The sequence below is a fragment of the Cervus elaphus genome, chromosome 5 (genome assembly GCF_910594005.1).
Source record: "Cervus elaphus chromosome 5, mCerEla1.1, whole genome shotgun sequence".
In the NCBI taxonomy this organism is placed as follows: Eukaryota; Metazoa; Chordata; class Mammalia; order Artiodactyla; family Cervidae; genus Cervus; species Cervus elaphus.
This window is the reverse complement of record NC_057819.1, coordinates 128,613,044-128,637,804: the sequence shown is the minus strand read 5'-3', so window position 1 is coordinate 128,637,804 and position 24,761 is coordinate 128,613,044. Positions and strand designations below refer to the sequence as shown.

The 24,761-nt window shown below is 56.9% G+C and overlaps 1 protein-coding gene and 2 long non-coding RNA genes across 10 annotated transcripts in view; 1 reads left to right on the top strand and 2 right to left on the bottom strand.

The window, feature by feature from the left end:
• LOC122695569 overlaps window positions 1–9,611 on the bottom strand; it is a 39,626-nt gene extending 30,015 nt beyond the window's left edge. For all 4 annotated transcript variants that reach the window (XR_006341408.1, XR_006341409.1, XR_006341407.1 and 1 more), the window contains exon 1: window positions 9,473–9,611. This is a non-coding gene — a long non-coding RNA (uncharacterized LOC122695569). The remainder of the gene's footprint in view (window positions 1–9,472) is intronic.
• Window positions 1,860–24,761, top strand: GPRC5C (G protein-coupled receptor class C group 5 member C). Of its 5 annotated transcripts, none has more exons than XR_006341406.1 (5): window positions 1,860–1,884; window positions 15,567–16,652; window positions 19,461–19,555; window positions 21,368–21,461; window positions 21,664–21,797. XR_006341406.1 is itself a non-coding variant. In XM_043905627.1 (5 exons), exons 2-5 carry the CDS (start codon window positions 15,599–15,601, stop codon window positions 23,454–23,456), a joined length of 1,332 nt encoding a protein of 443 aa, XP_043761562.1. In that variant the 5' UTR covers window positions 1,860–1,884; window positions 15,567–15,598; the 3' UTR covers window positions 23,457–24,761. The 5 variants fall into 5 exon arrangements, 4 of the variants coding, with proteins under 4 accessions (XP_043761562.1, XP_043761564.1, XP_043761563.1 ...); XM_043905627.1 differs by lacking the exon at window positions 21,368–21,461 and adding an exon at window positions 23,424–24,761 and having other exon boundaries at window positions 21,664–21,813; XM_043905629.1 differs by lacking the exons at window positions 1,860–1,884; window positions 21,368–21,461 and adding exons at window positions 2,010–2,033; window positions 23,424–24,761 and having other exon boundaries at window positions 21,664–21,813.
• Window positions 19,133–20,832, bottom strand: LOC122695571. Its single transcript, XR_006341413.1, has 3 exons — window positions 20,594–20,832; window positions 20,089–20,164; window positions 19,133–19,240 (listed from the first exon to the last, which is right to left on the bottom strand). It is a non-coding gene; the product is annotated as an uncharacterized LOC122695571 (long non-coding RNA).

Here is a 24,761-nt window from a genome sequence, read left to right as displayed (position 1 = left end):
ACGGACCCCATCCAGAAGGGTTCGGGGAGGTCGGTAGGACATATGGACTGGTGTCTCTTCTCTCCTTTTGACCTTTCCCGAATTCTTCCAGTGGTAGCTTGTGAGTTCCGCATTGCTTACCAGGACCTCCTGTTTTAAGGTAACTCATGCAAAGTGATTCTATCTTGCCTGGCCAGCGTGAGTGGTGTCGGTCAGTGGTTCCTCTAACGCTTATGCTCATCTTCCAATGACCCTCATCCCCTGAAAGCAGGGAACCTGCCCCCCTGGCTGTGGCAACACAGAAGCCTCCACGGACCATCTGTGCTGTTTGCGTTTGGCCTCTATTCCACTTTCCTCTCCTCATAGCTGACTTGAACAATTCTTGACTTAACCTTGGTTCTCAAAGGCAGTGTGCATCATTAATCATATTTGGGGGTGGGGAGCAGAGATTTTTTAAAAACAGGCATTTAGTCTTCTTCTTGGTTAGAGACCAAAATTCCAGAGTTCAGAATGGGGCCCAGAAATCTGCTTTTTAAACAAACACAACAAACTCTGAAGCTGCGCGCTTAAGTTTGGGAAAGCCTAAAGAGCTTTGCCTCCATTTTCATGAGCTGCTTTCTCCTTACACAGACGGGCAGAGGAGGGAGATGAGCCTGGGACAGGAAGGTCCCAAATCACCGGACCCTCTGGCCAGGGGTGCTTAAATCTGTGGTTTCCTGTCATCTCTACAGCAAAGAGCAGGGGAGTAGGGGCAGGAATTGTGACCCCATTTTACATATGAGCAAGTTCTTGCTCTTTGGACAACTCTGATGGGAAAAATCTCCCTGCAAGGCGGGAGACTCAGGTTCAATCTCTGGGTCGGGAAGATTTGGAGAAGGGAATGACAACCCATTCCAGTATTTTTGCCTGGAGAATCCCATGGGCAGAGGAACCTGGTGGGCTACAGTCCACAGGGTCACAAAGAGTCAGACACGACCAAGTGATTAACACACACACTCATACATACTGCTCCTTCCAGCTCTAAAACTCTATGATCCCATGGCAGGAAGTCAGAGCGCCAAGCTTAAGCTGTATGTCCCTCACTTGTGACCTTAGGGAGGCTCCCCCAGCCTGGCCTCCAGTTCCCACACGGAGGCTGGGCATTGTTTCAGGAGGCTTCTCGGAGGGCTCTCCCCAGACAGGTTAATCACGGGGGCTTAACTTTGTGGTAAATTGGTTTCGATTATGACTCTAATCTGTTGTCAGCCAAACTCAGTCTTCATACTTGATTGTTTTACACTATATAAGCAAGTCTTCCAGGGTCAACTCAAGAAAGAAGGAAGGAAGGAGGAGGAAGGGAGGGCAGGAGGGAAGGAAGGAAGGCGGCTTTCAGAGGAGACCTACCACTGGGTTTAATCTGAGCCACTGCATCAGAATGCAGGGATGGGTTAACGTCGCGGGGTGGGTGGTTACATCGCGGACAAACCAAAACTAACGGAAAACGACCACGGGTCGTGGGTGTGAGTGACAGCAAGAATGAAGGCCGTCGTCTCGGAGGGCTGAAGAATAGATCGTGCACGCCAGGCCCCACTTTAGCAAAACCACAGCTGCTATTAAGACCCTCAAATGCACCATCAGTGGTTCTGAACTTGGCGTCCTGACCGAACTCTGCCTTGTCATCAGAGGGGAGGCCAAGAGCGCCCAGACCAAAGGGGCTGAAATTCCAGCCGCTGCCAGGCGTCCCGGAGCTCCATCACCGTCCCAGAATAGCACAGCGCGGTTCCCAGAGGCCTCGGCGCACCGCGGCTGGGCTTCCGGCGAGCGAGCCGGAGTCAAGCCTCAAGCGGCGCCAGCAACAGCTGGGCCCAAGCTCCACCCAGATGCCAGCTGGCCGGCCCTGCCCTGGCAGCAGAGGCGCCGGCTCTGGTGAGTGCGGGCACATCTGGCTCTCCTGTGGCACTCTGGTTCTCTACCCCCACCCCGTCCCCTCAGGGTCCTGGCTGACTTTAAGAGTCAAGGGGCCCTCAAATCCCAGGCAAGGGGGTGCAGGCTGAGGCTGGGTCTTTGGAATGCTGGTAGGTGATCCAAGCTGGTGGCTGGGGAGGCTGGTGAACCTGGGCCCTGAAGGCGGGGCAGGCTGCAGCGCATGCAGAGAGGATGTGCCCACAGTGGGCCGGAGGCCACCGGAGAACAGGCCTGAAGAAGGGAGACGGGGCAGAGAGGCAGACCCAGCGCCCTGCTGCAGGCCGGGCACTTGCCTAGGGCAGTGCCCTTACGAGGCCGGCTTCTGAAGGTGACAGTTTTGTTGGGAGATGGGAGGATGGCTAAGAAGGGAGGCTGCAGGCTAGAGAGCAGGCCGGCTCTGTTGCCAGCGTCCCTCTTGTGATGGCCCATGCAGGTGCTTCGCTTCATCTGTTTATTCCCTCGCAAATACTGATCGAGGCCCTACAAGGGGCAAGGCACCAAGGGACGCAAGGAGGCTTGGGCACACATCTTTCAGGAGAACAGCTTACATTCTGGTGGAGGAAGGAAGACATATACGTAAATGAACGTTCAGAGCTCAGAAAATGAGCTACAGAGAGATACGGCGAAAGTGCTTTGGGGCACAGAACAGTGAAGAGCCAGTTCAGTGGAGTTAAAACCAGTGGATTCTAATCCAGGGCTAGTCACTTAGCCTATATGAACCTCAGTTTTAAATCTCTAATATGGAGATAATGTCTACCTTTTGAACTCCTAGGGTTGTTAAGATCAAATATATACAGAAGATTCTTGGGAAATTGTACAGTTGGAAGATCCCCTGGAGGAGGAAATGGCAACCCATTCCAGTATTGCCTGGGAAATCCCAAGGACAGAGGAGCCTGGTGGGCTACAGTCCATGGGGTCGCAAAGAGTTAAACATGACTTAGAGACTAAACAACAACAACACAGAAATAAACTATTATGGGTGTTGGGTTACCAGACCAGCTAGTGTTTGTCTGAGTATCTTGGCCTGGGATTCTGGGAGCCAGAGAGAGCCAGGGATCTGAGTGTGGGGCTCAGGGCAGCAGCAAGTCCAAGTCTAGACCCGGAGTCTGCCCCTTCCCCCGAGAGAAGGCCCCCAGCAACCCTCAGGTCTTGGCCAATCATTCCAATCATTCCACCCAATTTACTGTATGTACAGAGCCTTATTCCAGGGCTGCAGGGCAGCTAGGCATGAAATCCGTTCCCCACTGAGCCTATCACAGAATGAGGGAAGCCAGGTATCTATATATAAAACAATTAACCGTGCAAAGCAGGGCAGAATCGTTCAATTCGTGCTAGAGGGGAAGCTTTGGGAGAGCAGAGTGGGGTGGTCTATGCTATGGAGTGGGGTCACCGGCCAAAGTTTCTGGGAGAAGCAGGGGGCTTTAAAGGGGGATTGGTTCAGAGAGGACAGGCGTCAGTGTCCTGGATTGAGAGTGGGGGACAGCGTGAGTGAAGCCACAGGAAGGCCTGTCCCGTGGCCAGACTCAGAACTGACCTCAGGCTGGGATGGCTATTTCCTGTGGGGAATAGGAGGGATGGGACGTTGCAAGGGCCTTGAATGCCGCTGAGCAAAGGAGTTTGGTCTTAGTTTAGGGGCAGTGGGAGCCAGTGAAGTCTTTCCAGGTGGCCCGAGTGGTAAAGAACCCACCTGCCCGTGCAGGAGACATAAGAGACATAGGTTCGATCCCTGGGTCTCCCCTTGAGGAGGGCATGGCAACCCACTCCAGTATTCTTGCCTGGAGAATCCCATGGACAGAGGGGCCTGGCAGGCTACTGTCCATAGGGTCGCAAAGAGTCGGACACAACTGAAGCGACTTAGCACGCACGTCCGGGAGTCAGGGAGGGTTTGAGGAGCCAAGAACGCCAGGGAGACGTCAGTGACTGTCCCACAGCAGATGGGGGTTTGCAGGTGACTGGAGGTGTCAGGGAGTGGAAGGAAGGCTGCAAGCGGGGTGATCAGGTTGGGTGCATGTAACCCCAATGGGCGGGTTGCTCCCACCCTGAAATATTCTCACAACAGTGACGGGATTGGGGGGTGGAACGGGGGACGATGGGAGACTCTTTCTGAAGGAGGGAAGGGGGACAAAACACTGTGTACATTTCTTTTCTGTTTGGGGGACGAGTGGGGTGGGTTTGAGGGCTCTGAATGCCTGGACTCTTGGCCGCGACCCTGGTTCCTTGATTCACGCAGTCTCTCGGTGGGGGCTCTTCAGACCCGGGCAGCTCAGAAAACCTAGCTCTCTCTTTCCACCGGGAGCTGGTCAGTGGCCACTGAGCCGTGGGCAGGGAAGCGGGGAGAGCAGATTTCGCAGCCGCCGTGGATGGGCTCAGGACCACGTGATGTTCCAGCAGGTTCTGCCCAAGGCCCACTTCCAGGTCATCCACGGGCAGCGGGCTGTGGCAAACCCGTGTTTACCTGGCCTGTTCCCTGGCCCCCGGCTTCCTGCTTCTCAAAGGGCCATCTTGGTACGTGGGTCCTCTCAAAATAAAATACCAGGTGGTACCAGACTTTCCAAGCAGGCATTCTGAAGAGTTGGAGAGAAGAGGAAACTTGGCCAGACACAGCAGCTTGGGCAGTAACCGGTCAACGTGAGCCCGGGAGCAAGGAGGGGTCAAATGTAAAATCTGTTTGCCAGCCAGCTGCGGGCACTCGGTCTCCAAGCACAAGATTCCAGGCACCTGCCTGTCAGGGAGCCCAGGGCCCAACCCTCAGCTCAGTGGGGACCAGGGGATGTTGGAGAAGCAGCTTCTGCAGGAGTTTGAGTGAAACACTCTTGTACTGTGCTGTACTTAGTCGCTCGGCCGTGTCCAGCTCTGCAATCCCAAGGACTGTAGCCCGCCAGGCTCCTCTGCGCATGGGATTTCCCAGGCAAGAACAGTGGAGAGGATTGCCATGCCCTCCTCCAGGAGATCTTCCCAACCCGGGGATCGAACCCAGTCTCCCGCACTGCAGGTGGATTCTTTACCATCCAAGCCACCAGGGGAGCCCTGGGCCTCTTTTTTGTTGTTGTTGCAAAGCAAGACTTGTGGGATCTTAATTCCCCAACTAGGGTCGGATCCAGACCCTCGGCAGTGGAAGCACAGAGTCCTAATCAATGGACTGCTGGGGAATTTCCACTGCTAGGCTTCTTTAACCAGCAGGGCTGAGATTGAAAGAGGATGGACTAGGAATGGAGAGGCTGACCTCTGAGCACCTGTGAGTGCCCGGCTTGTGTGAGGAACATTCTAGACGTGGCTTTATCTGGATGTGACAGCAAGATGGGGGGTGGTATTATCATGCCCCCTTTCCAGTAAAGCGGGGCTCAGAGAGGGGAAGTGGCTTGTCCACGTCATACAATTGGCAGGTGGCAAAGCTGCACTCCATCCTGGGCCTTGTCAGTAGCTTAGACTCATATGGCTCAAAAAAGGAAGTACTCCAGTGAATAAAGGTAGTTTCAGTTGGCCAGCGGCCAGCAGGAATTCGTGAACCATACTAAGAGGGAGGGATTACAGACACCACCCAGACAACCCATTCATCCAAGATCTCTCGGAACAGCCAGTGGGTAGTATCCTTACGAGCTATTGTTGTTCAGTCGTCCAGTCGTGTCCGATTCTTTTCGACCCCATGGGCTGCAGCACACCTGGCCTCCCTGTCCCTCACCACCTCCCGGAGTTTGCCCAACTTCACGTTTATTGCATTGGTGATGTCATCCAGCCATCTCATCCTCTGATGCCCTCTGCTCCTTCTGCCCTCAATCTTTCCCAGCATCAGGGACTTTTCCAATGAGTTATCTGTTCGCATCAGATGACCAAAATACTAGATATATGGGACCACTTGTCAGAGTGTTATCTCTTGGTGAAGGCGGGTGTCCATAAAGGCTTACACGCCTGAAAGTGAAAGCGTTAGTCGCTCAGTTGTGTTGGACTCTCTTTTTTCTTAAATTTATTTATTTTCTGTCAGACTCTTTGCGACCCCATGGACTATAGTCTGCCAGGCTCCTCTGTCCATGGGATTCTCCAGACAAGAATACTGGAGTGGCTAGCCATCTCGTTCTCCAGGGGATCTTCCCGACCCAGGGAGCAAACCCAGGCCTCCTGCCTTCCAGGCAGATTCTCTCCTATCTGAGCCACCAGGGAAGCTGCTGTGGGTTGTTAAATTGAGTAAAGGGTATTTGGGGGCACTGATGGGCCTGTGGTCGGGGTCTCTGAGGCCACGGCACCTCCCGCAGAGGAATGTCTCTTCTGCTCACTGGCTGTGTCCAGCAGCGCCCACGTGGTCTGGCTCTCAGGGCCGGGGTGGAGTTCTCAGGATTTCCACTCCTGAGCTCTGCCCAGGGACAGGCCCTCAGGCCCTGGGGAACTAAAGCCAAGGGCATCAGGGACCCAGCAGCCTCAGAAGCCCCAGGACATCTGCCTCTGGGGCCTTGCTTTGTTCTGAAGGCAGATCCTGTTCCAGATGAGATGGGGTGGGAAGGACCTGAACAAACCGTTCTCAGAAACCGCCCCGCGTATCCACCACTGTGGCAGGCCCGGCTGAGGGCGGGGTTCAGCCGCTGAGGTGTCCAGCCAGTTTCCAGACCACCGTCAGCCGGTGGCCAGGCACCACCTACGCCAGCCTGACCCCTCCCTGTGCCCAGAGAGACCGAGGTAGACTTGCTTCATAGGAGAGGTCTCTGGAGGGTGAAGAGGTTCCCCAAATTCGGAAGCAATTGAGACGAATCTAGAATTCACCTGTGTCTCCCTGAAGTCACTTGTCTCCCAGCCTCCCTACTACTCCACCCCCACCCCTTTCCCAGACTCCTTAGACTGGCTTTTTAAAAAAATTTATTTTTTGGCTACCCCTCCCAGCATGCAGAATCTTATTCCCCCAATCAGGATCAAACCTGCTCTGCCTGCAACAGAAACACATGGATTCTTAAGCATTGGACCATCAGGGAAGCCCCAATAGTATATATATTATTTATATAAGACCCTGATGCTGGGAAAGATTGAAGGCAGGAGAAGGGGATGACAGAGGGTGAGATGGTTGGACGGCATCACTGACTCAATGGACATGAGTTTGAGCAAGCTCCCGGAGTTGGTGATGAACAGGGAGGCCTGGTGTGCTATGGGGTCGCAAACAGTAGGGCATGACTGAGGGACAGAACTGCACTATTTATATATACATATATGTATATGTAGTATGGCATATATTGGTGTTAATATAATGGTGTATGGTATATAATATATATATATATATACATATTTGACTGCACCATGTGACATTGGTACCTTTGTTCCTCCCCCAGGATTGAAATCTGTGCCCCCTGAATATTAAGAGCCAAATCTTAACCACTCAGCTGCCAGGGAAGTCCTGAACTGGCTTTGTTGTTCAGCTGTTCAGTTGTGTTGAACTCTTTGTGACCCCATGGACTGTAGCCAGACTCCTTGGTGCATGGGATTTTCTAGGCAAGAATACTGGAGTGGGTCGCCATTTCCTTCTCTGAACCGGCTTTAAACATATGCTAATGAGGGACCCCTCCCAGCAAACTGGTTTCAGCACTGGTAGCCTAGTTAATGAAAACTTGCCAGAGCAAAAGGAGGAGGGGACCACGGAGGAGGAGATGGTTAGATAGCATCGCCAACTCAATAGACAAGAATCTAAGCAAAGTCCAGGAGATAGTGAAGGACAGACAAGCCTGGTGGGCTACAGCACACAGGGTCACAGAGTCCAACTGAACAACAACAACAAGGTCGGAGGCCAGAGAGGGAGCTCTGACTTTCAGCTCCCCGTTTCAGGCTGGTCCCCACTGTCTGGCCCTTACAAGCGGCTGCACACCCTCACTTTTGGGGTCCCTGAAAGGTGGGGTGGGAGAGGGAGCTGGGGAAAGGAGACTTAAGTCACAACTCCGCAGCCCAAATCCCTCTTCCTCTTCATACTGGAAAGAACTGAAACAATTCAGTGTTCACCCCATTCCCCAGGTCGGCCAGCGAAGGCCAGGCACAGAAAGAGACAGAATTCTAGAAAACCGGGGCCCCAACGCCAGCCCAGGCGGCAGGGCAAACCTAGGCTTTATCGCTCGGGGTGTTTCAGGGAGTTTGACTTCTGGCTGTCATAGATTGAGGCAGGCAAACAAACAGCCCGGGAGGTACCTCCCTTCTCCCTGCGCCCTCCCCTATCTTGCTACCCCCTGGCCCGCGACCAGCCGCCTCCCCTTCCCTCCCCGCCCCCTTCCCAGGCGCTCCGGGCAGAACCCACACGCCCAGCCAACCGCCCTGCCACCGGCTGGCTCCGACCCCGCTCTGCTGGCGATCCTCCAGGCAACTCGGCGTCAGGAGAACTAGCACCCCGGAGACCCGGCGCCCAGCCTTGCCTCCGCGGTCCCCTGGGCTCCGGCCAGGCCCAACAACCACTCCCTTCTCGGTGCGCCGTGGCCCCTCTGGGCCTCCCGCGCTTGCCAACTGGGCCCCACTGCGGCAGCCCACCTCCCGTGCCGCCCGTAGCCCCAGCGGGAAGGCGGCCGGGAAATCTCTTGTTTACTGGGCCGTGGCGATCCCAGATTGGATTCGCTTCCCCGTTTCTACAGTTCCCTTTCGCCCGATCCCTGACGCCGGAGGGGAAAGGGTGGCCACCAGCTGATCGGTGGATTGGGAGTCGGGTGGGGTACGGGGAGGGGAGGTGCTCGAACTCTCGGAAAAGTCCCCGGGCGGCGGGAGGGGAAGGACTCCGCGGTCAGGCTGGCGTGTCCCGGAGCGCAGAGGCCGCGGGGGCCGGGTGAAACACTGTACCTTGGGGAACTGAGCCGTGACGGCTAATGGGGACAGGTTGGGACGGGAACCGGGACGCAGGGAGGGGAGCGCGCGCTAAGGTGGACCGTGTCCGGAACGATCCCAGGAGACCAGGGGCGCGGGGCACTCGGACCCAGGAATACTTCTGCCCGCTGTCCCCAGTGGTTCTAGGCCCGGCCCACCGCGCTTAGGGGCGCGCGGGGTGGAGCTCCCACGTACAGTAGGTGACCCAGGTGCGGGGGAAGGATCGCGCGTGCAAGACACTCGGTGTGTGTTGTGTCCACATGTGCAAGCTCGGATAGGGCAGGGGGCGCAGAAGGCGTGACAAAGACATCGACTTTGCGACTGAGTGTGCCCCTCGTTCTAGTCCGGGGCGGCGAAATGTGCCCCGCGCGCGTCTCCCGGGAGAGCCAGGAGGAAGGTGACAAAGGCTAGGTGTCCGCCCCAGAGAGACGCACCAAGGTGGCCCCCGCGCGTCGCTCGTGTGTGCGCGCGCTGGGACTCACGGAGACCGAGAGCCCTCGGGCGAACTGTGTGGGGCCGCTCCCCAAGCCGCTTTCCGGAGCGAAAGCCGAGTCTTCCAAGTGTGTGCGCGTGAGTGCGCGCGCGCCCGCGTGCGGGGGCGTGGCAGTAAACAGCAACAACCCACCCGCCAGCTGGGCCAGAAACTCCGATCTCGCTCCGGAGCCGGAAGGGGCGTCTAGTCGGAGCCCGGAGGTGAGTCGGGGATGGGCTGGGGGGAGGGCCGGCAGGGCTTTGTTACCCTGTGAGCGGACAGCCCGCACCTGGAGCCCCGCGGGCGCCCGATAAGCGCCTGAATGGAGGTGATGTCACGGCGATGCAGGCGTCGGCCCACCCCCGCCGAGAGAAAGGAGTCGAGCGCCCGGAGAGGCCAGCGCGAGAGCGAGCGCAGGAGCGCAGCCAGCGCCGGGTCCCGCTGAGGCAGGCCCTGCGCCCCGATCCCCCGCCGGGGCCCCGCCACCTCAGGCCAGGGTTGGGCCTGGCCCCGCGCCCTGCGCCGAGTCCCTCCCCGCCCGGCTCGCGCCCCGCCTGGAGTTGGCCCCAAACGCCGCGCCGGAGCTGGGCCGGCGGCGCGTCCCAGGTAAGGCTGCTGCCCGCTCGCTCCGCCCTCCCGCCCGCCGCTGGGAAGAGTAGGGTCGGGTCGGGCTGGTGGGGAGTGGGCTAGGGTAGAGGCCCGGGGTTGGGAGAACCGGGGGACGGAGGGCGCCGCTCCGACTCCACTTGATCGCAGAAACTTTCCAGACCCAGCCGGCTGGGGACTGGGGGGTGCGGGAAGCCCGGCCCCGCGGCTCCGAGTTGGCGGCGAGGGCGAACTCCACGGTCGGGGTCTCCCAGGACCGCCCCCTCCGCCCTCGCAGCCTCGCTGCGCGGGGCCGCGGCCAACAGTGACCTGCGGGCCGGCGTCCTCTCCGCTGCCCGCGACCGTGGATCGGGAGGGCAGGTTTCTGGGGACCGGAGGGAACGGGAGAGAGGCTGCACCCTGCTCTTTCGGTTCCGCCATCCCGGGGAGTGTGGGTGTAGACCCCGGGGCCGGGGAGGATCAGGGAGGGGAGCGCTCGGAATCTTCCTGCGCCAAGTTCGGGATTTCGGTCCGTCGTTAAACTCTCGCATTTTGGCATCGTGGCTTCTAGAACCTTTCCCTTCGCCCGCCCCTCCCCCACCCGGGGGCTCTTCTGCGCCCTTCCCCGCCGCGGAGGTGGAGTTGCGGCGCTCCTGCCCCGACCCACAGTTTTAAACCCCGCCAAACGCGATCATTTGAAAACTCCACGCTCTCGGTCCTAAAACTCAGGGACCGGCCTGTGTTCAAATTGGGTTTTGTGCTCCTGGAAGGTCCCTCCTGGAGCCTTTTTGTGTGGCTGGGGGAGGGCGTGCCGCTGGGGGTGGGGCGCATTCCGGAGTGGCTCTCTAGAGCGGACCCTTGGGTTGTGGACTCACGTGTTTCTGAACGCTCAGGCAGTTGGGGGCCAGATGCTCACCCTCGAGTGTGAGGGTGTAGGCTGGGGTTCCCGGAAGCCCTCTAACCCCCCCTCTTCACTCCCCGCAGCAACTTGGGCGCAGAGGTAGCTCCTTACAGGCCTCTCTGACTCCTCCTCCGATTGGTTGGTTTAAACGCCAGAGCCCCCAGAGCAGAGGAGGAAGATGGCAGGACCTAACCTGGAGCGGGGAGGCGGTGGGAGGCTGTCAGCGGGCCATCCGTCCCTCTCCCTGGGCTGCTCAGTGGCTCTCTGCGCGGGGCCTCTACCTGGCCATGGTACTCTTGAAGGTAACCGCTGGCTGTGGGTCTGTATCTTCCTCTGCCCCCTTGAGCGGGGGAGACAGACCAGGCCGGCAAGGTGAGAGGCTCCGGTGCCTCTTTTCAGGATGTTTCTCGGGCTTGCTTGTGGCTGGCTGCCTCATCCTTGCCCAGTGAAGCCCACTCGGGGCTGGCTGGGCCTCGGAGCCCACCAGTCTGCGGAGGGAAAGAGGGAGGAGGGGTTTCCGGAACCCGACTGGGCCAACTCAGACCCGAGATGGGGGCAGAGTGACTGAGCCTGGGGAAAGGCCGATTTCAGAGGTGATTAAAAATATTTGTACAACTGATTCCAGGGAGGTGAAGCAAAAGGGCTCCTTTGTCCTGAAAATAATCTGCAGCGTGACTGGGCTGCAGCCATGGTCTGGGGAGCACTCACGGGGTGGAAGGGGGTCCCCCTCCTTGGTCCTACTGAGAACCTTAGAGCAGAGGCAGTCACTCTAAGAGGAGGAGGCAGGGCTGGGATGGGGGAGAAATGAGCACCCACTGTGTTCAGTGAACGATTTTCCAATGCCTCCTATGTTCAGTGCAAGACTCGATGTTGCAGGGGATGCTAAGATAAACACATCTTGCTCACTCTGGTAGACCTTAAAGCCAGGTGAAGGAGACACCGCACACACACGATTCTAACCATAGAGGCTCAGAAGATGGGCTAGAAATGCAGGCTCTAGGGACCCGCAGGGTGGAGAGTCTGGAGACGGAGCTGGTTCGTTTCATCCAAATCCTTTCCCCCTTGCCACCATCTTCAAAAATGGCATCCCTTAACTGGCTTAATCTGCATTCCTGGATGTTGACGGACCCTGGGCCGAGCTCCTGAAGTCTCCCACTGGCCTCCAGGGGTCGCTGTCCCAGGCAGTGGACAAGAGCCAGGCCCAGCTGGCCCAGTCTTCCCACCTGAGCTGGTGCGAGCCTCTCTCCCCACTCACCCACATCCAGGTTCCCATGTTGCTGGGTCCAGCGGGCTTAAAGCATAAGATCGGGACCAACAACGAAGTGAGAAGGAAACTGGGGTGAGGGCTGTGAAGCTGCTCTGGCCCTGGCCCAAGTTCCTTTGAGGTGCTGGATTCTGGTGGGGTACCAGCAGGTATGGGCTCTAAGAGCAAGACAGACCGAGAAGAAGGGTTGACATAGGAGTCCCAGGACTAAATGGGAGCTGGCTTGGGTTTTGGTAATGAAATGACCGTTAGGAGATTTGAACTTGTAGCATGGGCTTAGTATCCTTTCCCCTGAATCCAACCAGGATTTAGATTTTTTTTTTAATCTTTATTTATTTATGTGGGTGCGTCGGGTCTTAGTTGCATGAGGGCTCTTCCATTGCGGTGCACGACTCTCGACTTACGGCTCACGGGCTCAGTAGTGGTGACGCCTGAGCACCAGAGTGCAGGCTTAGTTGCTCCGTGGCATATGGGATCTTAGTTCCCTGACCAGGGATCGAACCTGCACCCCTGCATTGCAAGGCGGAGTCTGAACCACTGGCTCACCAGCAAAGTCCCCAGGCCTTGGGTTTTATTTGGGTAAGAACCTCCATTAGGCCTTACCTTTGGCCTCTGTCTTTAACTAGGGATGAATGTGTCCTCAGCAAATGGATTGCCAATGCTTTTTTCCAGACTCAGATCTTAAAGCACAACCCTGGTAATGCCCTCACTGTGCAAAAAACAGCCTTCAGTGGCCCCCATTGCCTTTAGAGTCATGCCCCGAACTCCTAATCTGTTCCTAATTAGAGCGTCTCTAATCTGTCGCCAGCCAGCTGCAACCTCCCTTTACAAACTCGGTTCATACGTACAAATTGGTGAATTTGATTAGAATCTGAATAAAGTGCTGTTGAGAGGTGTCTCCACCCTGGATCCTCCTCTGTGTTCCTGTATCACTTTTCCCTCTCCGGAGGTCGATTCTTTTGTGTGGCTCTTTACCTGATTCTTCCTTGGGTGGTTTGCTTATGGACCTATCTTTTCTCTCTTTTCGATTTGAAATAACATTATGGCAGGGATTGTGTGTGTTCATCTTTGTATTTTTTCACTGTGCATCTCAGAGAACTACTGGGCTTGGTCCCCGCAAGACGCACAGTGAATTGCTGATTTGGAATAATTGTTGTAAACTGGAACCTGGAGGAGGGAGGTGGGATGAGCAGTTCTCGAAGATGCACAGATTGCTGGAGGCTAAGTCTGAGTGACCGTTCTCAGGGTTCAGTACCACAGCTTCACCCCAAGTTCTAGCTGCTTGGCTGTGAGACAGAAACACCCAAGATGGGCTTGAGTGCTTAGAATCCCTTAGCATGTTATCCATAAATTATCTCCTGGAATGGTTCAATACACCTTATCCATTAGCCCGCTCCGATTCCTTTCTTCTCTTCCGAGTCATTGTAAATAAAGTACAGTGTGTGCCTTATTGATTTACGATTACGCAAACTCCCCTACAGAAGCTTATTTAAGTCATGATGTAGGGAAAACATGCTTTTGTGTTGAAGTCGAGCGAAACTAGCTGCGTTATGGTACCATTTATTTAGGAAAACAATATGGTAAATTCACATAAGATTGTTAATTTATTAAAAATTAATGGTCAGGGTTGTTTGGGGAAAAGCAAGCTTTAATTGACAGATGAGGTGGGAGCCAGGAACACTGAGAGACCTAAACTATTTTCAAAGGGCATGTAGGATATCTTGAAGGACTTTGAAAGTTGATGATCTTTTTATTATATGAGTCTCAATTTGTGAGTTTTATTTTCCCTGACTTAGTAGCAGTGTCCTTCCCCTTATCAATTATGGAGAGTCAGTTTTCTCTGCCTGTTAGACATTAATCAGCCAGGAACAGTGGAAACATTAAAGGGTTTTGTTGTTGTTTAGTCAATAAGTCATGTCCGACTCCTTTGTGACCCTGTGGGCTGTAGCCTGCTAGGCTCCTCTGTCCATGGGATTTCCCAGGCAAGAACACTGGAGCAGGTTGCCATTTCCTTTTCCAAAGGGTTGTGGTGTGTTAGTTGCTCAGTCGTGTCCAATTCTTTGCAACCTTGCAGACTATAACCTGCCAGGCTCCTCTGTCCATGGGATTCTCCAGGCAAGAATACTGGAGTGGGTAGCCATTCTTCTCCAGGGGATCTTCCCAACCCAGGGTTCGAACCCAGGTCTCCTGCATTGCAGGCAGATTCTTTACCGTCTGAGCCACCAGGAAAACTCCAAAGGGTTACTGAGGTACAAACCTACCCTCCACCTTCAAAGCAGAAGAAAGGTAGGGAGTAGGATCATGCCATTCCCCTCCCAGCCACTAGTAGTCACTATAGCCCAGGAAAGCTTGGTTGCTGTCCTGGAAAGTTCCTGGGTTGAAGAGGCAGGTTTACCAACCATATACCTGAGTACAGTACAAATAAAAGACAGCCTTCTTGCCTTCTAGCTACAGGGTCTTGATGTCTTCCATTACAGATTAATTCCTTTGGTTTTTGCTTTGCCCTTGCGTTGTTCTTGCTTTTAAAATGTTAATGCCTCATAGGAGGATTTTTGCGTTAAGTCATTAACTCCCTAACTGGGAAATTTGTTAAATTTTATCCTTGAGACTCTTTAACAACTTGAGCTTCCAAGGAACTTGAATTCCGAAGAGAAGTGTTGAAGAGACGCATTGGAACTAAAAGTGGGAAAGTGAAGGGCAAAAAGGGTCAGTGGTAGGAAGACATCGGGGCAAAGTGTTGATACATACAACCTTTCAGTCATCTCTTCACTTTCTGGTAGCAGTTTGTACCTGTTCCTGGCGCTTGTTAAATACTCACTGAATGAATGAATGCATGGCTGCTTCTCTGTGGACTTGGGTATCACAGGGACAGGGTGGAGGGGCAAGTGGCTGGCCATCTGAACTCTGGAAGTCCCGGGGCAGAGAGGAGCTGAGTGCTTAGCGAACATGCTTATAAACCTCACCCCCATCCTAGCTGCAAGAGCTTAGGGAATATTTGGGTCCAGGTTACAATTGGTGGAGGGAGGTGAAAATTTAGTACAGTTTCCTCCTCTTCCATGCCTGGGAAGAGGAATGACAGCTGAGCTTCATCTCGTTTGTCTCTCTGGTTAGTTGACATGAGTCCTGGGAGTCGTGTGTTAAGAAGGATTCTGGGAACTTCTTGGTGGTCCAGTGGCTAAGATTCTGTGCTCCCAATGCACGGAGCCCAGGTTTGATCCCTCGTCCGGGAACTAGATCCCACACGCTGCAATTAAGTGCCACAGCAAAGATCGAAGACCCCCGCACGCCCCAACTGGTGCAGTCAAATGAATACGTACATAAATAAATAAGAATAAAATAAAGAAGGATTCCGGGAAGTTGCCCAGTGGTCCAGTGGTTAAGACTCCACACTTCCACTGCAGGGGCCTTGAGTTCGATCCTTAGCCAGGGAGCTAAGATTTCACGTGGCGCTTGGCACGGCCATAAAACAGAGAGAAAAAAAGGATTCGGCAGCTCAGAGGGACAGACCCAAGATCAATGCGCCCTGGTCCAGGACTGGGGGGGAGCAGCACCCTGTGTGTCGGGGTCTGGCCCCAGGGACTGATTTTGCCTTTTCTCCCCTCCGCCTCTAGGGACCCAGCTGGAGCCTGGCCTGGCATCCAGGATGGCCATCCACAGAGCGGTGCTGACGTGTCTGGGACTGCCCCTCTTCCTGCTCCCAGGGGCCCGGGCCCAGGAGCAGGCCCCGCCCGGCTGCAGCCCCGACCTCAACCCCCTCTATTACAACCTGTGTGACCGCTCTGAGGCTTGGGGCATCATCCTGGAAGCCGTGGCGGGGGCGGGCGTCGTCACCACCTTCGTCCTCACCATCATCCTCGTGGCCAGCCTCCCCTTCGTGCAGGACACCAAGAAGCGGAGCCTGCTGGGAACCCAGGTGTTCTTCCTGCTGGGGACCCTGGGCCTGTTCTGCCTCGTCTTCGCCTGCGTGGTGAAGCCCGACTTCTCCACCTGTGCCTCCCGGCGCTTCCTCTTCGGGGTCCTGTTCGCCATCTGCTTCTCCTGCCTGGTGGCCCACGTCTTGGCCCTCCACTTCCTGGTCCGGAAGAACCACGGGCCCCGGGGCTGGGTGATCTTCCTGGTGGCCCTGCTGCTGAGCCTTGTGGAGGTGATCATCAACACGGAGTGGCTAATCATCACACTGGTGCGGGGAGCCAGCACCGAGGGTGATGCCCCGGGCAACGGCAGCGCGGGCTGGGTGGCCGTCTCCCCCTGCGCCATCGCCAACGCGGACTTTGTCATGGCGCTCATCTACGTGATGCTGCTGCTGCTCTGCGCCTTCACGGGGGCCTGGTCGGCCCTGTGCGGCCGCTTCAAGCGCTGGCGGAAGCACGGGGTCTTTGTGCTGCTCACCACGACCACCTCCATCGCCATCTGGGTGGTGTGGATCGTCATGTACACCTACGGCAACCGGCAGCACAACAGCCCCACGTGGGATGACCCCACGCTGGCCATCGCCCTCGCCGCGAATGCCTGGGCCTTTGTCCTCTTCTACGTCATCCCTGAGGTCTCCCAGGTGACCAGGTCCAGCCCGGAGCAGAGCTACCAGGGGGATCTGTACCCCACCCGAGGCGTGGGCTACGAGACCATTCTGAAAGAGCAGAAGGGCCAGAGCATGTTTGTGGAAAACAAGGCCTTTTCCATGGATGAGCCAGCCTCAGGTGGGTCACGGGACACCCTCCTCGGGTCCCCTTTTGGTGGTGGCTTAGTCGCTCAGTTGTATTTGACTCTTGTGACCTTATGGACCGTAGCCCGCCAGGCTCCTCTGTCCGTGGGATTTCTCAGGCAAGAATATGGGAGTGGGTTGCCATTTCCTTCTCCAGGAAGCTTCCCTTTATTTCTCAAAAAAATCTTTTGAAGCTTTTTATTTTATATTGGGGGATATTCGATTAACAGTGTTGTGATACTAATGGTTTCAGGTGAAGCAAACGGACTCAACCATGCCTGTTGTTTTCATGATTATTTGGCCATGCCATGTGGCTTGTGGGTTCTTAGTTCCCCAACCAGGGATTGAACCCCAGGCCATGGTAGTGAAAGCCCAAGTCCTAACCCCTGGACTGCTGGGGAATCCCTGCCAGGTCCTCTTTTATTCCAGGTGACTTATTGCAGGACTGGGGACTAGTCTCCTGAGCAAAATGGGAGGTGCCTGAGAATATCCAGAGTTCTCTGCCATCAAGTTCCTAAATTCCATTTTTTAGAAGATTTTTTTCTCTATACTCATGTAATTCATCAGTGAATTTTCATTGTAAAATCTGACACATTAGGGATAAAATTACCCTCCACTGTCTCCCTAATTCTACCCTGTTCCTTCCTCTTCTGTCCACAGAACTGGTCACTATTAACTGATATTTTCACTAGGTGCCTCAGTTTCCTCATCTGTAAAATGGGGATAATAGTGCTTCCTGTTTCATAGGATTCTTTTGAGGATTCAGTTAATGCATCTTTTTTTTTTTTTGAGCCATGCTTCGTGGCATGGGAGATCTTAGTTCCCCAACCAAGCATCGAACCCTTGCCCCGTGCAGTGAAAACACAAAGTTCTAACCACTGGAACTCCAGGGGATTCCCCAACTACTACATCTTCCTGGCCCTTGGAAAATACTCCAGAAGTATCAGCCATCAGTTCTGTATTAGCTCTATCAACTTTGTGTATTACTGTTATTTTTCTGTCATTATTTTCCATCCAGAGCTTGTTCTTCTATTACATACATATCCATAGCCTTAGCTTCCTTTAAAAGCTTTTTCAGTTAAAAATTTTCCCTTTTTCATGAAAGTGTGTGTGCCACATGCTGACCTAAGCAGCACCCACTATTCCCATCACCAGCTTGTCCCCAAGCTCCTGCCCCGGCTCTTTGTTAATGGGATGGGGTTCTCCTCCAGAACCAGCACTCAGGGTGCCAGGCAGGAACAGAGCCTTGGGTTTTGGAGTTAAGGGCGCCCCGGAGGTGGAAGTGGGGGAGAGAAGCCCCTGCAGCCTGCGGCCAGGCCCGCCTCAGGAGCAGCCTGGGAGGCAAGAACAGTGGGTGGCCGTTCTCCGAGAGACGTGTCTGGACATGCTCCCCGCTCCCCGCAGAAGGAGCCTTCTGCGGTTCACCGTCAGGACCACTAGCGTTTACTGAGCACCAACCAAGCGCCAGGGCTGAGCCTTTACGGACGCGCCCTGTAGCCTGCGTCTTGTGTGCTTTCTTAGCCGGCTGGCTGCAGCCCCTTCATCCGCTGTGACCCGGAAAGCCTGGACTCTGACCCTGGCCTGTGCCGATCGAGGCGTTTGGGGGCTTCAGACTTGACCTGCCTGATTGGAGCACCGACCAGCTCTGGGGCTTCTGCCAGGGGTCAGAGGCCAGGGAGGTTGCAGAGTCAGAGCCCGCTGCCTTTTCTGTGCAAGCTGAGGTCCCTGTGATCCCAGCTTTGGGGAAAGGCTAGATCCTCACCCTGCCAAGCGCTGATCTTTGACCTGCCCGCCCCGGGGTGGCCCTGGCACATGCACAGTCTGGGGCCACGTCTGGGAGCGGGGCAGGGGGTGGTGGGTGAGGCTCACAGACCAGTGTTGGGAGGAGCCTTGGCCGCCCCCACCTCGCCTCCCGCCCGCTGCCTGCCTGTCAGGCCCAGGGTTCTCAGCCTTTGTCCTCAAGGTAAACACTTCTGGGGCTGTGAGAGGTTTTTTTCCTTTTATTTTTGTTTTTTTTTCCTAAATGGAAAAATCAATTGTGAGCCCGGCACTTAGGAGGCCCTATAGAACTGTGGTCCCTACGAGTCGCGGGGCCATCAGCTGGCCAGAGACTGGCAACCGCTGGCCCGGCCCCCAGGGCCCAGCCCGCTCCCCGGACCCCAGGAATGGTCAGCAGTTTTCCGCAGCTGCAGCGCCCAGGACAGGACAGATCGGGAAATCGACAGCCCCGATGGCACAGGGGAGTGTTTCTGAGGCTGGAAATAGTTCTGGAAACTTGCCAAGGGGCCACGGGGCTTGGATGTGCCTTCTGTCCCCTGGGGTGTGGGGGGCAGGCAGTGGCTCTGGGTCCTGGGTGGTCAGCACCCAGCTCTGCCCCATGGAGACTCTCGGGCGGTGGGGTCCCTGCTGTATTTACCCCGGTGCCTGGCAGCTGGCCCGCAGCGGGAGAGGCCAGAGCTGGAGGCTGGCCATCTTGGAAGGCCGCCGAAGGTCCATGTGCCCGTCTTGGCCTCTGGCCCCGGAGGGCAGACGGGGATGTGAAGGTTGCTGACGGAGCGTTTTTCGGTAGGAAGGGGTCTCACGCTACAGGAAAACCCAAGAGGAAGGCAAACATCATGCTCTCTGTGCATCGAAACAAAGGGATGCTGGGCTCCAGTGGCGGGGGGGGCCCACACCTATGGCCTCACCCCCAGGGCTGGCCCAGCCCTCTTGTCCCTCTTCCTGCTCCCTGGGGAGCCTCCCTTGAGAGCCGGAAAGGGAGCTGAGAGCCCAGCCCTGGAACAGCACCTATGTCTCCTTGCAGCTAAGAGACCGGTGTCACCATACAGCGGGTACAACGGGCAGCTGCTGACCAGCATGTACCAGCCCACTGAGATGACCCTGATGCACAAAACCCCGGTGAGTGGGGTCCCCGGGTCCCCCTGACCCTGCTGGAGCCGGGAGGCCAGTGCTGGCAGGGTGGGTGGAGGTGGTGGGGAGGAGGCTGACTCTGCGTCCGATGGGTCAGCCTTGGGGAACCCAGGGCCCCCGATGCCGTTTAACTGGGAGTGACAATCCCACTGCCTTCAGCCACACTGCGGCGGGGCCTACCTGCCCCGCATCATCAGGGTATCACACAACCCCCTGAGGCCAGATGCTCAGAGCGGTCTCTCTTCATGCTGGTGGGAGCCGCCCGCTGTCCCCCACGCAGGGACAAGGGGGCCTCAGCCAGGTATGTGCGTTCCTGGTGGACAGAGGCGCACACGGCGGGTCTGGGTGGATCCTGACTCCACAGCCACAGCTGTCCCAGGAGGGCCCCCCCGCTCCCCTTCCCCCACCAGCAGGCAGCCACTCGCAGCTTCACACCTCCCCTGGGTTCTGGAAGCCAGATGCTCCGTTAGCCAAGGGAGGGGGGTGGGAACAGGAAGCCGTTGGGTTAGAGTCTTACTCACTCCATTTGTGTTCCTCCTCCCGGCTGGCTGGCAGTCACTGTGCGCAGAGGTCAGTGACCCCCCTCTTGGCAGGAGGCTGGGAACAGGAAACAGGGAGGTCAGTGGGGTGGCGTCCTCATCCTCTCCCCGCCTGGAGCCCTGGGGGCTGGGTGCAGCCAGTGCACCCCACACTTCCAGGCCCGGGCCTGAACCTGTGGCCTGCAAGAGCGGGCTGTGGCCAGGAGCTGGGAGGGCAGAGGAATCTCAGAAGGGTGGGAGCAGGGTCTGCCAGCCCCCAGCCGCCCAGGGTCCCCCGCCTGGCCGCCCCACTCTACCCATGTGCATTGAGCACTGCTCCTTCAGGAAGGCTCTGGACGAACAGATGTTTTATCTAGCAGTGACTCCAAAACCATGGTCCCTCGGCCCCCACCACTCCCATCAGCTGTGTGTGTGCTCAGTTGGGTCCCCACTCTGCGACCCAATGAACTGTAACCCGCCAGGCTCCTGTACTGCACCTGGAACTTACTAAAAATACAAGGGCTGGTGGTGTGCTGGAGCCAATGGTTAGCATCGCTTCGGTGACGTCACCTTGATTACATGGAGTTATCCAAGTCACAGTGGGAGTGACCGACCATGGAAATCTGCTGACGTCACAGATCAGGGTCACTGAACAGCCACCAGCTCACCTGGGGTGGGGCTCAACAGTCCAGGTGATTGTGACCCACAGCCAGGCTTGAGAACCGAGGGTCTCGATTCTCTATTCCAGGAGCTACAAGGGAGGGGGGGGGCAGACAGTAAACGGGTGGGGGGACCCACCCCACACCCCACACCCCACACCCCAGGTTCTAGTACATGGAAGAGCTCCTGGCCCCCGAGCTACAGGGCTCTGGTGGCAGCTCTCTGCCTGGGGATGAGGCTGGTGGGGCTCAAGTTGCCCGCAGGGTGGGCCCTGGGACCAAAGCCTCAGCCTCACCCACCCAGAAACACCCACCCAGAACCACCGCAGCTCTGACCAGGATCCAGGCCACGAATTTGGGTTTTTACGTCTCCAAAACTTAAAACTCTCCAGCCCCAAACTATCTGGGTTCTAAGTCTCTAAATTAGACTGCTAAACACGTGACACCTGGGGCCAGAGAGAAGCGCATCCCGGGCCCTGCACACCAGCTGCGATGCCGTGGGGGATGTGGCCTCATTGGTGGGGCTCGGGAAAGACCCCCCAGAGGAACGGAGCCTGGGAGCAGAGCCGGACGGGTCACAGGAGCTCAGCCTGGCCCACCCTCCTTTGGGCCCCGCGGTCTAGGGAGCGAGATGGGGCTTGAGAGGAGGAGCCTCCCCCTGAGCGAAGCCCCCGACCTCATTTCCAAGCCCAGAGGCGTGGCGCGGCCCTCTGCAGGGTGAGATAAGGGGCTGGACGTCAGAGGGCAGCCCCTCCGGCTCCAGACTTAAGAGTCACCATCCCTGGCCCGGCTGGGGGTGGGGGCGGGCGGTGGTGGGGAGGGGCGGGGGAGCTGGCAGGCACAGCCCCGCAGGAAGCAGACTGTTTGCGCATCCGCCCCGGCGGAACCCGGCTGTGAGACCGCCTGTTCTTCCTTGCAGTCCGATGGAGCGTACGACGTCATCCTCCCGCGGGCCACCGCCAACAGCCAGGTGACGGGCAGTGCCAACTCCACCCTGCGGGCCGAGGACATCTACGCGGCCCAGAGCCGCCAGGAGGCCACGCTGCCCAAGGAAGGCAAAAACTCTCAGGTGTTTAGAAACCCCTACGTGTGGGACTGAGCCGGCCCGGAAGAGGCGGGCGGATGGGAGGACCTGGCCCCTGGAGAGGGTCTTCTCCCCCACCCCACCCGGAGCTGGCGCTCTCCCCATCCCCTCCCTCCTTGCTGGCCCTGGGCGGGGCGTGGGTCTCAGCCGGGAGACCCTCCCCGTCTGCCCGTGTTCGGATGGGCGTCCCGGCGCCCCCGCCGGCTCCTCGGTGTTTGCGGAGTCCAGGAGCCAGCTCCAGCTTCCTGCCAGGGTCACCTCCGGTGGCCACGCTCCAGCCAAATAGTGTTGTTCTTCTTGGGGTGGCGGCCGGCCAGCACCTACGTTCTCTGGAGTCTTCAGAGAGATTCCTGCAACCTCGAGAGACGTCGCAGGCGCTTCTGTCCTGCGCCGTGTTCCTCCGTGAGGAGCACGGATGCCTAATAAACACGTTTCTGCTTTGTTAACCCTTCCTCCGGGAATGTCGTGTCTGATCTGGGCTCACCGTCTCGGATGCCCCGCTCCTCTGCCCTGGCTAGTGGGTGTCCCCTCTTTCTCCTCCTCCCTCTGAGTCCAGGTCCCAGGAAAGCCACTGCCCATCTCTCCTGTCGAGGGGTGAAGGGGCTGACGCCTCCCTCCAGGGAATGGATCTTCAGCTGAGCCTGGGTCTGTGTCCTGGTGATCGGGATGGCTCTCGGCCCGGCTCCCGTCTTGGGTCTCATCCGGCATCTGGGCTTGTCTGAAACCAGGCCGCTTTCCTCTGGACCCTGTCTACTGGGATGGAGGCCAGGGAAGGCCGGCCCAGCAGCAGCCGGTTCTATGGAGTGTTATGTGTAGGGGAAGACGGGCGACTTCAGCCCTTCTTCGTGGAAACAGTGGTGAAGCTGTCAGGGGATAAGGTGGAGAACCACTGCTCCATCTCTCAGGTCACTAGGTGTGTGTGTGCTGGGGAGTGACTCAGAGGACCAGCCCTTGTTTAGGAAGGTGGAGGGGGCGGGCCAGGTTCTGGTTGGTTTCACTCCTGGGCGGGAATTTAAATCCCCATTTGCTCAGTCCTTTGCGGTAAAGCTTGTCCACAGCAGTGTGTTTTAATCCTTGGAGCTGACCCTGAGAGATGGGTAGGATGGTACTTTCCCTTTTCCACAGTCAAATCCCAGAACCAGACTATCTTACGGTTACACAGGGTCTTGGGCCTGAGTGACCAACGTAGCTCTCCCGCCCCCTCCCCCGACAGGTAAGCAGACTGGCCCAGAGAGACCGCAGAGCCTCTAGAAGCGGCCATGCCTTCAGCTCTCAGGACTTTTAGCGGGTCCCAGTGGCCTGGGTTCAGACAAGCAGCGGTGCCCTGACTCTTGGACACCAGTTCAAGGCTTTGCAAGGGGTCTGCTAAGCGAACCCCTCCTGGGCTTGGGAATATTTCTCCCCAACTCCCCAGAAACTATTTTCTGACACCGACTGTAGGGAAAAAAATGTTTCTGTTGGAAGGGGGAGAAAGGTTTCCAGAAGAAAAAATAAATCAGACTTCTTCAATGTCAGATTATACCATCCCCCTGGGGACGCGTTTTTTTTGTTGTTCTTTCTTTAGCTCAAACACGTGTTCTTTCTGGTCATTTTAGGCTCAGTCCCCGCAAAATAGCACGAGATGGTAGACGCCCTCTTCCCTGGACCGCACGGCGTTCAGAGGTCCTCTTCCCTGTGTGGGCTGGGCAGGGCCTTTCTCATTGGAGCTGGGAGGGCCCCGAGGTCACCCATCCGGAGTGGTGGAGTCGGGGGCCGTGTGAAGCTCTGAGGATGTGGCTGGGGCTCAGGGCACCCCCCCCCCCACCCCAATTCCGGCCTCTCCTGGTCTGGTCCCCGAGGGACTTGAGACGCAGGAGCAGTCTGCAGACACCCAGCCTGCCTCTGGACGCCCTCCCCCCACACACTGCTCCTGCGTCCCCCTGCTATGGCTCTCCAGATGACCATCCTGCAGGGCCACCTTTCTGTGTCCGTCCCGCTCTGCTCCAAGGTGAAGACAAACTACGGTGAAGCTGGCCCTGGCCTTTCTCACCAGAACCTCCTGCCACCTCCTGGCCCGCGGAAGGCCGTTGAGCTGGGCACAGCTCCCTCAAGGCCTGGACAGACTGTGCCTTTAAATGGCCTCTGAGCCCCTCAGCATCATCACCCCACACCTTCCACGAACTGGGTCCCGTCAAGACACAAGGTGGGGGTGGGGCTGCATTCTCAGGGATGAACTGGGGGCCCAGGACTCAGACTTGTGGGACTTGGGACAGTCCCTTAGATAAGTGACATCCACGACCGAAGATTGTGCCACTTCCCGATGAGCAGATGGCAGGGTGTCTACCTCACCTTGGGCACCTGGAAGGGCTGGTGCTACCGTCTTCACCTACAACTTGCTCCATCAGGGCCTGACGGCCACCGAGGGGAGTGGGAGCATCCTTGGGACCTGAAAGGGGCTGGCACCACCGACAAGGATGTGCACACAGCTTCAGACTCGGGGGAAGGAGATCTCCGTCGTGTCGTCTCTGTGGTTTCCTCCTGCCCTTGGGTACCGCCGCTGGCTCATCCAAGGAGCCCACGCCAGGTGTACCCGTGGAGCTCACCTCTGTGTGCGGAGATGGAGGGTGAGCCCGAGGCAGGTGCTGACTCCGAGGGCAGTCCCACAGCCCCCTGGTGCCACCCTCCTGCCCCCAGCATCTCTGCTTTCGTCACTGGGGTGTTTCTCAGGGCTAAGTTGGGTGAACAGACCCTGCAGAGAGCAGGTCTGTACCCCAAGTGTGACAACCCCCTCGCCATCCACTGATCCTTGCACTGGGCTTTCCGGTTCCACGAAGGGAGTATAACTTACTCTGATGAAAAGGAAGAGGGGAGCTCTGTGCACCTAACGCCTCGCGATCTAGGTTAGTGGCCCCAAAACCCCTCGCCATGAATAAAGGCTCTGTCTTGCATTTCGA

What these genes read in the sequence shown, in the direction of transcription:
- GPRC5C (XM_043905627.1), top strand. Translation starts at nt 15,599, where the DNA reads ATGGCCATCCACAGAGCGGTGCTGACGTGTCTGGGACTGCCCCTCTTC. An exon ending in CATGGATGAGCCAGCCTCAG is followed by an intron (nt 16,653 to 19,460) that starts GTGGGTCACGGG and finishes GTCTCCTTGCAG; the next exon opens with CTAAGAGACCGGTGTCACCA. An exon ending in AGGAAGGCAAAAACTCTCAG is followed by an intron (nt 21,814 to 23,423) that starts GTGTTTAGAAAC and finishes TGGTCATTTTAG; the next exon opens with GCTCAGTCCCCGCAAAATAG.